This window comes from Symphalangus syndactylus, chromosome 3 (genome assembly GCF_028878055.3).
Source record: "Symphalangus syndactylus isolate Jambi chromosome 3, NHGRI_mSymSyn1-v2.1_pri, whole genome shotgun sequence".
In the NCBI taxonomy this organism is placed as follows: domain Eukaryota; kingdom Metazoa; phylum Chordata; class Mammalia; order Primates; family Hylobatidae; genus Symphalangus; species Symphalangus syndactylus.
In genome coordinates, this window is record NC_072425.2 from 46,692,764 (window position 1) to 46,708,981 (window position 16,218).

At 47.7% G+C, this 16,218-nt stretch overlaps 1 protein-coding gene across 1 annotated transcript in view; it reads left to right on the forward strand.

Moving 5' to 3' along the window:
* CORO2A (coronin 2A) overlaps positions 1–16,218 on the forward strand; it is a 68,404-nt gene that overhangs the window by 22,002 nt on the left and 30,184 nt on the right. Inside the window, exon 2 of the mRNA XM_055271724.2 lies at positions 13,534–13,734. Within this exon, the coding sequence (XP_055127699.1) occupies positions 13,534–13,734 (201 nt within the window). The remainder of the gene's footprint in view (positions 1–13,533; positions 13,735–16,218) is intronic.

Here is a 16,218-nt window from a genome sequence, read left to right on the forward strand (position 1 = left end):
GGATAGAAACACAGAAAGTGGGAGAGGGGACGAGATTTGCCCAAGGTCATGGAGCGAATTGGTGTCAGAATTAGGATTCTCGGCCAGGCTCGGTGGCTCACGCCTGTAATCTCAGCACTTTGGGAGGCCACGGTGGGCGGATACCTGAGGTCAGGAGTTCCAGATCAGCTTGGCCAACATGGTGAAGCCCCTTTGCTCTACTAAAAATACAAAAATCAGCCAGGTGTGGTGGTGCACACCTGTAATCCCAGCTACTCGGGAGGCTGAGGCAGGAGAATCACTTGAACCCCAGAGGCAGAGGTTGCAGTGAGCCAAGATCACGCCATTGCACTCCAGCCTGGGAGACAGAGCGAGACTCCGTTTCCAAAAAACAACAACACAATAAAAGAATTAGGATTCTCCAGCCTGACCAGCACACCTGCTATGACAGTGATGGGCCCAGCCCCTTGGCTCCTAGCGCCCCAAGGAGGGGTTCAAAAGAAGCTGCTGGTGTGAGTGAAAGCTCAAGCCAGGAGTCAGGTTGGCCTCCCCCTGGGTACCCACAGGGCTGTAGGTGGGCACAGCAGAAGAGGAGAACCATCTAGGGTTGACAGTCCTATGGGTGTGTTGGTGGGGGAGGAAGGAAGAGAAGGAAAAAACACAGTGGGCAGGAAAGGAGGAGAGGAGGGGCGCTTCCATGAGCTGAGCTCCTACTTTGTGCAGACACATGCAAGGTCTTTTACATACATTATCTCATTTAATCTTCTAGCTTCTGTGAGAAAAATATAAAGATACTCTAATGCTACGGCACAGAGACAAATAGGGGTCCAGGGCTTGAACTTGGTGCCTTCTTTTTCCCTGCCTTTGGCTACCTCCCCAAATGTCAGGATGGGACCACATGGGTTGGAGAGACTGCTCAGTCTGAGAGCTGGGGAGGCTCCCTGGAGGTGGTTCTGTTGGAGCTGGGCCAGGAAGGTGGGGTGACAGGAAGGGGCATTCTAAGAGCCCTGCTAAGAGCCACCCAGCAACTTACGTGAGCTGGCTTAGTTCTAGGCAGAGGGAAGGGGCGTGAGCAAAGACGGATTATCTGGGAAAATGATGCTTCTTTATTTTCTCTTTGCTTCTCCCCTTCTCTTTTGAAAACCATGATGCTTTGAGGGGAGAGCAGACAGACCAGTTTGTCTCAGAGAACAGGTCTGTGGAGATGAGGAGGTCAAAGACTCAGGGGGAATGTAGGGACCTCAAAACCCAAGTCCAGCAGAGGACTTTATCCTGAAGACAGAGGGGACTCAGGGTGCGTTTTAAGGGAAAGTGCAGGGCCAGAGTTGGGGGTGGAATATTCGAGGCCTGAGTCCCCAAGACAGAAGGCTGCTCAGGCCTTGGCATGGCCTGGGAGAGGGGTAGAGAGCAGGTGGGGGCCGTGGGGGCAGGGCTGGGGAGGAGGCAGGGCAGGAGGAGGTGGCCCACCCAGGGACGGTGGCTCTGGGCAGTGTCAGATGTGGGGAGGAGGCACTCCCTCAGGCCTAATCTCATCAGGAAGAAAGAGGCCTTGTCTTGGTTTGCTCTCTGACTCAATCTGTACTTCCTGTGGGCCTGCAGAGATGCATCTGTGCTGTACCAGAAGGATGGGCGGCACCGGGGCGGGGAAGGCGGAGACCTGAGGACGGGATTTGCATTTGCCGGCTGCAGACTGCTTCTGCCTCACTGGTGATGGTCAAGCCCCAAAGGAGGGTCCCCGGATGGCTGCGCTCCTGCTTCCCTGCCTGGGCTGTGCTGATGGAGAAAAAGCAAAGGGCTTCTTCCCCCACCCCTCCACCGCATCCCAGGCCCCTCAGCACTAGGGCAGGGTGAGGCCTTCTGGCCTCCACCCAGGAGAGCCCAGCCCGGAGAGATGCACAAATGCACTCTCTTGGATTCTGTTTGATCAGTAGGATTGTCAGCTAGCCTTCTGCATGTGTGTGTCTGTTCCCCCATCATCATGGTTTGCACCAGGGGTTGGAACTCTCACGAGCCACTTGGCCCCTGGCAGGCTGCTTTATGCTTTCTGGTTTGGGATTTTTACTTAGATACCCAAAATGCTGGGCTCCCTTCGTGTACCTGTTGTGTGTTAAATCACATCTCAGCGTCCTGTACACATTGGGACCACAACAATCTTACTAGCCAACGTCTTTTGAATACTAAGTATGCACCAAGCATCACTCTGCATGCTGTGTGTATCACCTTATGTAAGTGTCCAGGAACCCCTGAGAGAGAGTGTGGACCTGTGACTGAACAGCCTGGCTTCAGATTCCAGCCCAGCCACTAACTAGCTATGTGATCTTAGGCAAGTTATACAACCTCTTTGTGCCCTGTTCCTTATCTTAAAAATGGGGCTATGACAGTACTTGCATGAGGGTTGAGTTAGTATGTGGAACATACTTAACACCTAGTCAGCAATATAGGTGTTAGCTATTATGTGTATTTGTAGTGCCTGATTTTCCTGGTGAGGAAATAGACACATTAAGTAACTTGCCCAGAGTGGCAGATAGGAAATGATAGGGTGGTGCTGTCCATCAGAACTTTATTCAGAGATGGGTGTGTTCTTTTTTTTTTTTTTTTTTTTTTTGAGACAGAGTCTGGCTCTGTCCCCCAGGCTGGAGTGCAGTGGCACCATCTCGGCTCACTGCAAGCTCCGCCTCCCGGGTTCACGCCATTCTCCTGCCTCAGCCTCCCGAGTAGCTGGGACTACAGGCGCCTGCCACCACGCCCTGCTAATTTTTTTGTATTTTTAGTAGAGACAGGGTTTCACTATGTTGGCCAGGATGGTCCCGAACTCCTGACCTCGTGATCCGCCCAGCTCAGCCTCGCATAGTGCTAGGATTACAGGCTTGAGCCACCGCGCCCGGCCCGGGTGTGTTCTTTAATTACACTGTTCACTGGGTGTTGCTTATATGGTTTCATCTGTGATTATGAAGCACATGTGGCTTTTGAGCTCTTGAAATGTTGCTAGTGTGACTAAGGAGCTGGATTTTATACTTTATTTAATTTTAACTTTAATTTAGAAGCCTTGTGGGACTAGAGGTTCTGTGTTGGACAGGGCCGTTTAGAGCCAAGATTAGACCCCTGACAGTCAAGCTCCGGGGCCTGGGCCACCTCTGTGCTCTCCTGCTTCTTTCTTGCTTAAATCTTTTTCAATGGAAATTTAAAGACACATACAAAATTAAAGGGAAGATTCAAATGAATCCTCTTGTACCCTCACCCACTTTCAGTAGCCATCAGCAGCCTGTTTCATCTCTACTCACTCATTCCCTCCTCCTCTGTCCAACAACTCCAAGTTATTTTAAGATAAATTCCAGATGTTATATCATTTCATCTGTGAATATTAGGCATATGTCTCTAAAAGATAAAGACTCTTGTCTAATATAAGCACAGTATTATTACCACACCTAATGACAACAATTCTTTAATACTGTCAGGTGCCCACTCAGCTTTCCCTGATTTCTTGCTGATGCCTTTTTGCAGTTGGTTTGTGTGAATCTGGATCCACACAGGATCCACACATTGTACTTCTTGCTATGCCTCTGATCTCTTAAGTCTCTTCTGAACTGTAATGACCCTTGTCCCTTTTACCTTGTCATCTTAAAGAAACCAGACCTTTTAAAAAATATATGTATATTGCATCGTACTAAAATACACATAACATAGTATTTGCCATCTAAATCATTCTTAAGTGTACAGTTCAGTGGTATTATGTACACTCATACTGCTGTGCAGCCATCACCACCATCCATCTCTAGAACTCTTTTTATCTTGCAAAACTGAAACTCTATATCCATTAAACAATAACTTTTCATTCTTCCCTACCCTCAGCCCCTGGCAGCCACCATTCTACTTTCTGTCCCTGTGATTTTGCCTACTCTAAGTAACTCATATAAGTGGAATCACGCGCTGTCTTTTTGTAACTGGCTTATTTCACTTAGCATAATGCCCTCAAAGTTCATCCATGTTATAGCATGTCTCAGGATTTTCTTCCTTTTTCTTTTCTTTCCTTTCTTTCTTTTTTTTTTTTTTTTGAGATAGGATCTTGCTCTATCACTCAGACTGGAGTGCAGTGGTATAATCATAGCTTACTGCAGCCTCTAACTCCTGAGCTCAAGTGATCCTCCTACCTCGGCCTTCCGAGTAGCTGGGACTACAGGTGTGTGCCACCATGCCCAGCTAATTTTTTTTTTTTTATTTCTAGTAGAGATGAGGTCTTGCTGTGTCACCCAGGCTGGTCTTGAACTCCTGAACCCAAGCGACCCACCTCATCCTCCCAAAGTAGAATTTTCTTCCTTTTGAAGGTTGAATGTTATTCCATGGTTTGAATATCCCACATTTTACTGATCCGTTCATCTGTGAACGGACACTTGGGTTGATTCCACATTTAAGCTATTGTGAATAATGCTGCTATGAACATGAGTGTGCAAATATCTCTTCCAGACCCTGCTTTCATTTCTTTAAGGGTGTGTATTCCAGAAGTGGAGTTGCTGAATCATATGATTGTTCTATTTTTAAATTTTTGATGAACTGCCTTACTATTTTTCATAGCAACTGAACCATTTTACATTCCTACCAACAGTGCACTAAGTCAGATTGTTTCAAATCAGATTGTTTGCTTGCTTGTTGTTGAGTTGTTGGAGTTCTTTATATATTCTCAACATTAACACCTTATCAGATGGATTTGCAAATATTTTCTCTCATTCCATATGTTGCCTTTTCACTGTTGCTAGTATCCTTAAATACACACAAGTTTTTAATTTCCATGAATACAATTTGTCATTTTTTTTTTCTTTTGTTGCCTCTTCCTGGTGTCATAACCAAGGAATCATTGCCAAGCCCAATGTTGTGAAGATTTTGCCCTTCGTTTTCTTCTAAGGTTTTTTATAGTTTTAGCTCTTCTGTTTAGGTCTTTGTTGCATTTTGAGTTAATGTTAGAAACCAAGAAAACTTAGCATGTAGGATGTCCTGTATTTTTTTCCTGATTGCATCCATGTGGCTGTTAACATGTTTCTCCATACTCTGTGTGCACAGTTACATACAAAGACTCGGTCAACGTTGGGTTTCATTTTTTGGCAAGGCCACTTTATAAGCAGTGTTTCCTGTTGCTTCATATTAGCAGCACGTAATGTCTAGTTATCTCTTTAAGTGATGCTAAGATTGGGCAGCGGGTTCAGGTGTTGCCAACCCATCCATTACACCACTGAGTCTCAAACTTGAACCTGAGGGGTAGGTTAAAGCAGAGTGGTGAGCCCCGCCCCCAGAATGCCTGATTCAGTAGGTCTGGGGAAGAAGGCTTGAGAATTTGCAGTTAAAAAGTTCCCTAGTGATATGGTTAATGGGGGACTACACTTTGAGAACTACTGCATCACATCTATTATGTATTTCTGTGATCCTTGCTCCTAACATGTACTGGAGTCACAAGGGAAGCTTAAGCAGTGCTGGCATCTGGGTACCCCACCCAGTACTCTAAGTGATTCTAATGTGCAAAGTTGCAAGCCACTGCCCTGCATGTTAGCAGTCCCTCAAGGTCACACCATCTCATCTCTTTCTGCTCTTGGTCATTTCCCTGAGAGGTATGAACATGTGGAGAGCAGTGACTGAATTATTCATCTCTGACCCCTCCGAGCCCTGCTCCTGACACGGCTTGGCGCAGAATAAGCACCGAGTCAATATCGGATGAAGATTGGAGATTGAATGAAATCCTCTTTACCTCTCTTTATAAAGCTTCCTGGATTATTCTGCTTTGCAATTTCTATTCTGTGGTTTGGTATGTTGGGCTCTTTAAGAAATGGATTCTAGAGCCTCCTCTCTTGCAGGCAACTTGACACAGGGCTACCAGGGATTTACAATAGAATTGTTACGTGTAAGCCAGGCACAGTGGCTCATACCTGTAATCCCAGCACTTTGAGAGGCTGAGGTGTGGGGATCGCCTGAGGCCAGGTGTTCAAGACCAGCCTGGCAACAGAGCAAAACCCTGTCTTTACAAAAAAATTAGCCAAGCATGGTGGTACATGCTTGTTCTTAGCTATTCAGGAGATTGAAGCCAGAGGATTGCGCAAGCCCAGGAGGTTGAGGCTGCAGAGAGCTCTGATCACGCCTCTGCACTCCAGCCTGGGCAGCAAAGTGAGGTCCTGTCTCAAAAAAAAAAAGAAAAAAAAAAGAATTTTTAGACATACACCTTGATGGTGGTGGTAGTGGTGGGAGAGTGACCAACTTATCCCTGTTTGCCTAAGTAAGACTTCCCCCAGTTTAGCACTATAAGTCCTGCCTCCCTGGAACCCCTCCACAATCTGAGGCAAACCAAGACAGTTAGTTGCCCTACTTCTGTGGAGAGCGGCAAGGACCTTTTTTGCTTTGAAGGAGGGAGGAAAAATTACCCTGTGGGGTGAGACTCTTAGGTCCTAGCACCCTGGATCCCACTGTATCACTTCAGACCTTGTTGCTAGCCAGTGCAAGGCAAAAGTTAAGATACCTCGTGCCAAGAGGTGGTGGTTTAAACCAGCGCCTGGCCTCAGATTCACAGAGGCCAGTTGTGAATAAAACCCTTACAGAGGAGAAGTAGCTGAGCCTTGTATTTTTTTCTTCCTGCCTGGTGAGAAAGGAAGGTGCTGTGGGAAATGGTTACCCAGAGGCCTAGGTTGGCAGCAGGGTAGCCTTACCCTCCATGGGCTTTGACTTCAGAGCCAGATATCCCACCCACAATGGGTGGATCAGGGACCCCATAAGGGTTCTGGATGACAGAAAAGAGCTTTCCCGGCAAGTTTAGGGCCAAGGCCAGGATCAAGATAAACTGTGATGGATAATAGTGGGTCAGGGACTGGAATACAGGTGAGGGACCCACCCATAATGAGATGTATATTGTGTGAATTCTCAGCCTTTGTAGGGCACCTTCACATAGAGCGTTCTTTATCCTGATTAGCAGTAACCTCTTTTCAGTTTTTGAAACAACTGGTAACTTGTGGTTCTAATCTTCCCTAACTGTGTCTATGGCATAAGTGTGATGGTTCAGACCCTTTCACCAGGCACTTACAGGTGGCAGCTCACTGTGCCCACAAGTCAAATTTTATGAGAGAGGAAAGATAAAACTTCAAGTATTATATGTGAAACCACAAATTTACAAAGGGGCACTGGTAGCCAGCAATGGCTACCCATCCTATTCAAAGACCAAATCAAGTCATTTCATTCTTTCCTTAAAGCCACAAACAGTACAATTAATGAATAATCTATTATAATGGTTTGCACCACACCCATTTGGGTTCAGTTTCAGCCACCCTGCAGCTAACCCTTGTCCTGCAATGAGTTTAGGGCTGGGCAAGGAAGAGAGGCCTTTGGAACAGGCAGGAAACTCTCTCTGTCTCTTTCTCTCTCTCTCCCTCTCTCTCTCTCTCTCTCACACACACACACACACACACACACCACATGTATGTCAAGAGAGGAGCACATTGCTTAGCAGGAAGAAGGGTCTCTCAACTAGTCTGGGACTACTTCCCACCTGCACTGCTCATCATAACATGACTTCAGTCTAGTCACTTCCCTTGTACCCCAGTTTTCCCATCATCAAATGGGGAAGATAATCCCCACCTACCTTGCAGGAGAGTTGTGAGCCACTGTCAGGTGTTAAGAAATAAACTCAAGACCGGGCACAATGGCTCACGCCTGTAATCTCAGCACTTTGGGAGGCCAAGGTAGGCGGATCACCTGAGGTCAGGAGTTTGTGACCAGCCTGGGCAACTTGGCAAAACCCTGTCTCTACTAAAAATACAAACATTAGTGGGGCACAGTGGCATGCGCCTGTAATCCCAGCTACTCTGGAGGCTGAGGCAGGAGAATCGCTTGAACCCAGGAGGCAGAGGTTGCAGTGAGCCGAGATAGCACCACTGCACACTCCAGCCTAGGCAATAGAGCGAGACTCCGTCTCAAAGAAAAAAAAAAGAAATAACTCAGTGCGATGCAAAACCCAGAGATGACTAAATCCTTTTTGGGAGTGGGGAATTCACAGGCCCTGGAGCCTAATCCCATGGCATCAGGCCCACCAAGCCTGCATGGGATCGCAGCAGCAGAATGGATGCCACCTCCCGCCTTGTGCCCCAGCAGGCTGTCCCAGAGTGCCACACCTGAGAAGGCCTGCTGTGGCTTTGATGTGGGCCCAGCCAGATGGAATGGGGCAGGATAAGACGAGTGGCCTGGGATAGACCTGGCTCGAATCGGCTGTTCTGGCCCAGCCTGTGGGCGAAGGGCCCGCTACAGTACTCACTTGTGGGCAAGTGCCTGCTTGTAGGGAAAATGAAACTCCTGTTCTCTGAATTGCTGAGTCATTAAAGTCATGCATGCACTGATACACGCATGCGCTCATGCACATGTATATACACAGCCTCAGTTAAACATCCAAATGGATGCACACGTGCATGCACACCCACAAGACGACACAGGCACTCATGAACTTCCTGATGAATGCAGTTCTTGTGCACACACAGTACGCACACAGGCCAGCACGCGTGCACAAGCTTCACCCATGCATATACACATACACTTCCATTACCACACACAAAGGGAGAGGTAGCTGGCCTTGCTAGCGGCTGCCCCACCCCCTACTTGTGTAATTTCCCTTCGTGACAGCAGGTCTGGAAGAATCTTAGCAGTGCAAATAAGAGTCAGGGTGGGGAGAGGATTGGGGGGCGGACAGAAGGGCACTGATGTTCACGCTCCTTTGCTGTCAGCTGGCTTCATCCATGGGGAAGTGGGGAGCCTTTCCAGAGGGGTCTAGCCAGCTTCCTAGGCCTCATTTTCCTTCTCTGTAAAGTGGGAGTGATCATGGTCATGACAGTTCCTCTTAGGGACAGTGGTGAGATCCAGGGCTGTGATGGGTCTGAAAGAGCTATCGCCATCATGGGTGTTGTCTGTGAGGACCTGGAGCTGCAGGCTCAAAAGCTGCAGGCTTGAGACAGCTGAGTGCAGCCCCCAGGCCTGCTGTTCACTAGCTGTGTGACCTGGTTATTGGCCTCAACACCTACATCTCAACCGGGGAGCAAGGTAGCACCCACTTGCTCTATTCATGCATGGAAAGCATTTGGAATGGCGCCTGGCAGCTTGTAAGCACTCAAAAACCATGACTTCTTATTGCCACAGAGGTGACTGTGAGCTCCAGGGGAGATGTTGCCCAGGCCTCTCACGGCCTCCTCACTCCTCCTGGATGGGGAGTGGCTCTCAGGAGTTGAGCCAGACCCCAGGTACCCCCTACAGGTGCACAGACAGGCTGTGGAGGGAGACAGCTCAGAGGATCTGGAAGGGGCCAGGGCTGTTGTTAATGTAAGGTCATGTCGATATCAGTGACTACCCCAGGCCCGCCACATGCACTCAGGCACCACGTTTGGTTGATCCCACCTCCTTGGTATTTCAGTAACATCCTCTCCCCACCATCCTGCCCACTTCACTGCCCTACTTCAGCCCAGGTGACCATTGCCTCTTATCTGCTCTAACCTTTCCTCTGCTCAGTAATCAGAGGAAAATCTGAAAATTAAATCTGGTCCTCTATCTCCCCTGCTCTATTTATTAGAATTATTATTAATTATTTTTGAGGCAGAGTATCACTCTGTTCCCTAGGATGCAGTGCAGTGGTGCGATCTTGGCTCACTGCAACCTCCGCCTCCCAGGTTCAAGTGATTCTCCTGCCTCAGCCTCCACAGTGGCTGGGACTACAGGCATGCGCCATCACACCCGACTAATTTTTGTATTTTCAGTAGAGACGGGGTTTCGCCATGTTGGCCAGGCTGGTCTCGAATTCCTGACCTCAAGTGATCCACCCGCCTCAGCCTCCCAAAGTGCTGGGATTACAGGTGTGAGCCACCATGCCCAGCCTCTCCCCTGCTTTAATTTCTCCAGTAGCTCCCCACTGCCCTCAGAGTCCGGGTACCTGAGACAATCCGGGTCCTGCCTCCTCTGTGGCCACACCAAGCACAGGCAGCCACTTGCCATCTCCATGGGCTGGACTTGCATAGGCTATATGAGTCAGGATGGGTTGCTGTCCTCCATGACAAATAACCCCTTATCTCATGGTTCACTCTACAAGTGTATTTCTCTGTTGCACTGTATGTCAGTAGAAGAAAGTGCTCTGCTATACATGGTTCCTGAGGGACCAACTACCTTATAGATGCACCATCTGAAACATGCACGCTTCTCATCCCTTCGGCCAAGGATGAGAGTCCTAGAGGGTCACAGGCAGGTCTCATGTGCTTTGGCCTGGAAGTGACACACATCACTGCCTCCCATGATCCACTGGCTAATGGGTCATAGGAGGCAGTGATGTGTGCTATGGCTTCCTGACTGCAAGGGGCCTGGACATGAGGGGAGCAATGGGACGTCTGGTGAGCATCACCAGCTGCCACAGACAGGTGTACTCCCGCCACCCCCAGCAGTTGGTCAAGGTGAGGCAGGGGTGGGGGGCCTGGAGTGGAGCCTGCTGATTTGCTCCTCGTTTTCCCACCCCCAGCCCAGGCCCAAGGTGGCTCCTCTGCTGCCACCAAGTTGCCAAGACCCTAGGGAGGCCATTTGTCCTTGTTGTTCCTTTCCAAGGGGACCCCCAGTACCCATTTCTCTCAAAACTCACTATAGAGAAAAGATGTGCTGCTCCTTAGCAACTTGTGGCTTTTATCTTATAGACACCAAATAAATCCCTTTCTGATTCTGTTTTCCTTGTTGAATTGGCCACTAGGAAGCTCAGACCCAAATCTGAGGTCTACCTCCTCTGTGTGGTGGACCTGGCAGCACACCTAGCTTAACTCCTCCTGCATTTCGGGTGATCTCTTTTTACCTGCATTTTCCTTGTGTCCCTATTTTTTCTCTTGTAGCTTTTTCATTTCCTTCTACCTTGTGTTCTATTTCTGTGAGTCTTCTTAAATCCTTTCTGGAATCACATGGGCATTAATTAGTCAGTCCATCTCTACATTCTGTGCAGCTTCCTGTAGCTCTGGCAAATGCAGCCAGGGTTTAGGGCAAAGCTCCTGAAAGGAGAGTTGGAATTTCTGAGCTTTACGGGATATACAAGCCCCTGCAAGATTGACATGCTACCTGGTGCTTCTAAAGGGCTTGCCTCAGGGGTCAGGAAGGTTGACGTGGTACCTGGTGCTGTCTAAAGGACTTGCCTCAGGGGTCAGGCCCTGATCGCTGTGACTTGCCTGAGGTCACACAGTGTAATCTCGTTCTGAGGAACTGAGCACAGAGAAGAGCCTCATGGGTCAGCCGTGTGGGCTGGGTGAGCATCTTCTTTGTCCTGACCAGTGTAGGCCCAGCCAAACCTGCCTTCTCACAAGCAGGGAAGGTGGGGGCCCAAGGGGGATAGACACTGTGCTGGACACTCCTGGAGCAGAGCCTTCTCCGAGGAAGCTCCAAGCCAGCAGAGAAAATGAGAACTGACCCTGAACCCCAAATCGGGGTAGACAGTGTCAAGGGCTAAAGGCAAGGGGAGAGGTGGCTGTCAGGGAACAGAGGAGAGCGAGATCTCTGCTACTTGGGATATCAAGGAGGACTCTCTGGAGGAAGTGGCTTGGGAGCTAGGGAAGGGGCGGATTTGGATTTGTGGAGATGGGAACGGGAGATGGGGGCATGGGAATGGCAAGCCAAGCAGCAGGAGAGGGAAGGGTGAAGAGCCAGAGGGCTGGAGATGCAAGAGCAGGTGCTGGGGAAGCTGGAAGGTGCCGTTTAGATGAGCTAGAAGAAACGAATCTTGGAATATGGAATGAGACCCAGCCAGAGGCCTTGAATGCTAAGCCAAAGGATTTGGCCTTGATCCTGTAGGGCATCAATGAATGGGCAGCATCAGAGGGTGATGTGAGGCCAGGGGCAGTGGCTCACGCCTTTAATCCCAACCTTTGAGGGGCAGCTACAGGAGAATTGTTTGAGATCAGGAGGTTGAGACCAGCCTGGACAACATGGCAAGGAAAAAAATTTTTTTAATTAGCCAGGTGTGGTGGCATGTACCTGTAGTCCTAGCTACTTGAGAGGCTGAGGCAGGAGGATCCTTGAAGTCAGGAGTTTGAGGCTGCAGCAAGCTATGATCACACCACTGCACTCCAGCCTGGGTGACAGAGCAAGGTCCTTCCTCAAAAATAATAATAAATAAAGGGTGATACGAGGTGGGGGTGGGGTGGTGAGGGCTTGGTATTCAGAAGGGTCGCTCTGGCCAAGAGGAGGCCCCCTGGTATTATGGGTATAGATTTGGCCATGAAAGAGGCCTAGACCCTCTCACAGGCCACTCGTGATCTGGCTCTCCTCACCCCTCTGGCTTGTATTCTCTTCATTCACATTACCCAATATACATGGGGTGTGTGTGTGTGTGTGTGTGTGTGCGTGTGTGTGTACGTGTGTGTGTTTTCTTCTTTTTAATTTATCTTTGATAATCTTACTAAACCACATGTGGTTCCCCCAAACTGTTCTATCTGCCTAAGACACCTTCCCCCAGCTCTCCCTCATCCTGCCTACATGACCAACTCCTACTCATCCTCCAAGTCACTGCTTAGTTGTCACTTCCTCTGAGAAGCTCTCCCTGACTGTCATGTGCGAATCTCTGTTATTACCCATAGTAAAGTGGGTCCTGGTGGCCCAGACTCTCTCGTAGCCTCACCCAGAGGACTCTTCACTCCTGTAAAAGCTGGGCTCAGGCCTGTTGTTTCCAAACTCCCTGGTACCTGGCACAGGGCCTAGACACACAGCGATGCTCGGTAAATATTGAGTGAACAAATATAAGGCTGGACGAGGAGCAAAGCAAGCTGAAGATGCCCAGATGATACTAGTGGCCGTGATTGCCACTGTTGATCAAGTATCTGCCATGCACCAAGGGGTCTAAATACATCATCTAACTTAATCCTTATGACAAGGCTATGAGACAGATACTTTTTTCAATCTCTCTTTTATTTTTTTTAGAGACAGGGTCTCGCTTTGTTGCCCAGGCTAGTTTTGAACTCCTGGGCTCAAACAATCCTCCTGCCTTGGCCTCCCAAAATGCTGGGATTACAGGCATCAGCTGCCATGCCTAGCTGAGACAGATACTTTTGTTACCTCATTTTACATATGGAGAAACTGAGACTCCAGAGGTTAAGTCACTTGCCATCCAGCTGATAAGAGACAGAGCTGGGATTGAAACCCAGGCGGGCTGGCTCCAGAGAGTACATTGGTACCTGCTTAGTTGGGCTGAGGGTGCTGGGCTGTCTGCTGAGACAGCACCTGGGGGTCAATGTGGTGGATTCTCTCTATGGTTATTCTGCATTTTTATATTCACACTCAAAGGGATTGAAAGCCTTAACACATCAGCAAGAAGGTCAGTGATAGCTATGCATCATCCCATCTTATCTCACCAAGTCTATAGAAATAACTGTAATTAGAGACTTTTCACTTGGTCGCCCTTCACAGTGCGTCACTGTCCACGTTGAACTGACCACTGTCCTGCACATACCCTCTTATGTACTCTTAAGATGAGAGCTCCATGTGTCCCATGATCAGGGCAGTGAGTCTCATACCCTTTGTCCCATTTGTCTCCTGCAGATGTCATGGCACCCCCAGTACCGGAGCTCCAAGTTCCGTCATGTCTTTGGCAAACCAGCCAGCAAGGAGAACTGCTACGACTCCGTGCCTATCACCCGCAGCGTTCAGGACAACCACTTCTGCGCCGTGAACCCCCACTTCATTGCAGTTGTGACTGAATGTGCTGGTGGAGGGGCCTTCCTCGTCATCCCCCTGTACCAGGTAAGGACACCCCCAGGCCCCAACAGCTCTCTGGAGGCAGGGCAGGACAGAGGGAAAGTGGAAAGAGCCTGGGTTTCTAGAAAGTCCTAGCCCTGCCCATTGCTAGCTGTGTGACCTTGAGTAAGTCATTTCATCTCTTTGAGCCTTGGTTTCCTCACTGGGAAAAATACACCTGTCCTGAATTTTAGCCTCTAGCAGTTGGCCTAGCTACTCCTAGCATCTCTCCTCTTCTCTTCAAAATAATTCTGCCAATTAATTTCCTCCTGAATAAAATATAATTTTTTAATGCTTTACTGGGATTACAGGAAATTGGGAAAGTCTCCAAAGCCACCTTCCCCACCAAAAAAAGGGAAACAAACATTGAGTCAAAACTAGCTAGGAGAGGCAAACAGTAAGCAAGCAGGAAGAACAGGCTTGTCCTGAGACCAAGTGTTGCTAGTATAGGTTGGACCATATAAAATTGTGGATATTCAACTGGTTTTGACCCCAAAAAAGCAACAGTTTCACATAGATCAACCTAATAGCAGGTCCATTCAGCATGCCAACCCTGAGTCTCTACCTTAAGGCAGAACACCTGAAGGGGCTAGAGGGATCCCAGGTTAGTAGTGCCACTGGCTCACAGCAGAAACCGACATGAGGCCTCTCCAGAGGAAAGCATCCACAATGTGGACAGGATCCCCACAGATTAAACATGGAGAAATATGAATTCACAAAGATCACAAAGCATGTACACCACCATGAGTGAGAGACAGTTGAAACAACAAATAGCAGACTTAGACCCCCAGAGGACTTCAGAAGTTAAAAGATCATACAGATTAGAATCTCATAGACCAGGTTTCCTGAACACAATGCAATTGAGTTAGAAATCAATAACAAAAGATGAATCTTAAATTCCCATTCATTTGGAAACTTAAAAACATATTTTTAAATAATTTATAGGCCATAAACAAAATCAAAATGGAAATTAAAAAATCCTTGGAACTGACAAAATGAAATATATCACAAAACTTACGAGATGTAGGGAAAGTGGGGCTTCAAGGGAAATCTGTAGCACTAATGCTTACATTAGAAAAGAAGGAAGCCTAAAAATTAATGACTAAACATTCCATCTAAGAAGTTAGAGCCGGGTACAGTGGCTCACACCTGTAATCCCAGCACTTTGGAAGGCCAAGGCCAGAGGATTACTTGAGCTCAAGAGTTTGAGACCAGCCTGGGCCACACGGTGAAACCCCATCTGTACAAAAAATGCAAAAATTAGCTGGGCATGAGGGCATTTGCCTGTGGTCCTAGCTACTCAGGAGGCTGAGGTCAGATCACCTGAGCCCAGGGAAGTTGTGAGCCATGCTTTCAACACTGTACTCCAGCCTGGGCAACAGAGTGAGACCCTGTCTCAAAAAAAAAAAAAAAAATTCAAACAAAGAGCAGCAGAATAAACCCAAAGAAAATTTGAGGAAGGAGATAATAAAAAGCAAAAATCAATGAAAGAGAATATAAAGATACATTAGAGAAGATAAAAGGGCCAAAAGTTTGTTTTTAGAAAAGGGTGATAGACAAGCCCCTGCAGAGACTGGCCAACAATAAAAGAGAAAGGGTACAAAAAGCATCAGGAATGAGAAGAGCAATATCACAGCAGAGCTTTGAAATCTAATAAGAACTAATACAAGCAACTGTATGCCAATAAATTTGAGAACATTAACAATATGGACAAACTCCTTAAAAAATATAACTTGTCAATACTGATTCATGTAGAAATAGAAAGCCTGAATAGTCCTGTAAAGGAATAGTCTTTTAAATACTTTAAAAATTGAACAGTAGGCCAGGCGTGGGGCTCATGCCTTTAATCCCAGCACATTGGGAGGCTGAGGTGGGCAGATCATGAGGTCAGGAGTTCGAGACCAGCCTAACCAACATGGTGAAACCCCGTCTCTACTAAAAATACAAAAATTAGCCAGGCACAGTGGTGGGCACCTGTAATCCCAGCTACTTGGGAGGCTGAGGCAGGAGAATCGCTTGAACACAAGAGGCAGAGGTTGCAGTGAGCTGAGATCATGCCACTGCACTCTAGCCTGGGTGACAGAGCCAGACTCCATCTCAAAAAAAAAAAAAAAACATTGAGCAATAAAAATTTCCCTTAAAGAAAATAGCAAAAGGAAAGGCAAGCTACAGAGTGGAAAAGGATATAATAAACATGACAAAAGACTCGTTTCTTGAATGTATAAAATGTACCGAAAAATCCACAAAACACTGAACCAGCACTTCATAGCAAAGAAAATACAAATGGCTAATAAGCATTTGAAAAACTACTCAACCTCATTAGTAAACCAGTGCAATACCGCTACACATCAGATTGTCAGAAATGTCTAACACTAGTAAATGACAGCAAGTATACAGAGTTGTGTAAACTAACAGACTCTTCTGATGGGAATGTCAACTGGCACACCTGTTTTGGAAAGAAGAAAAAAATGCATATACCTGTGACCCAGA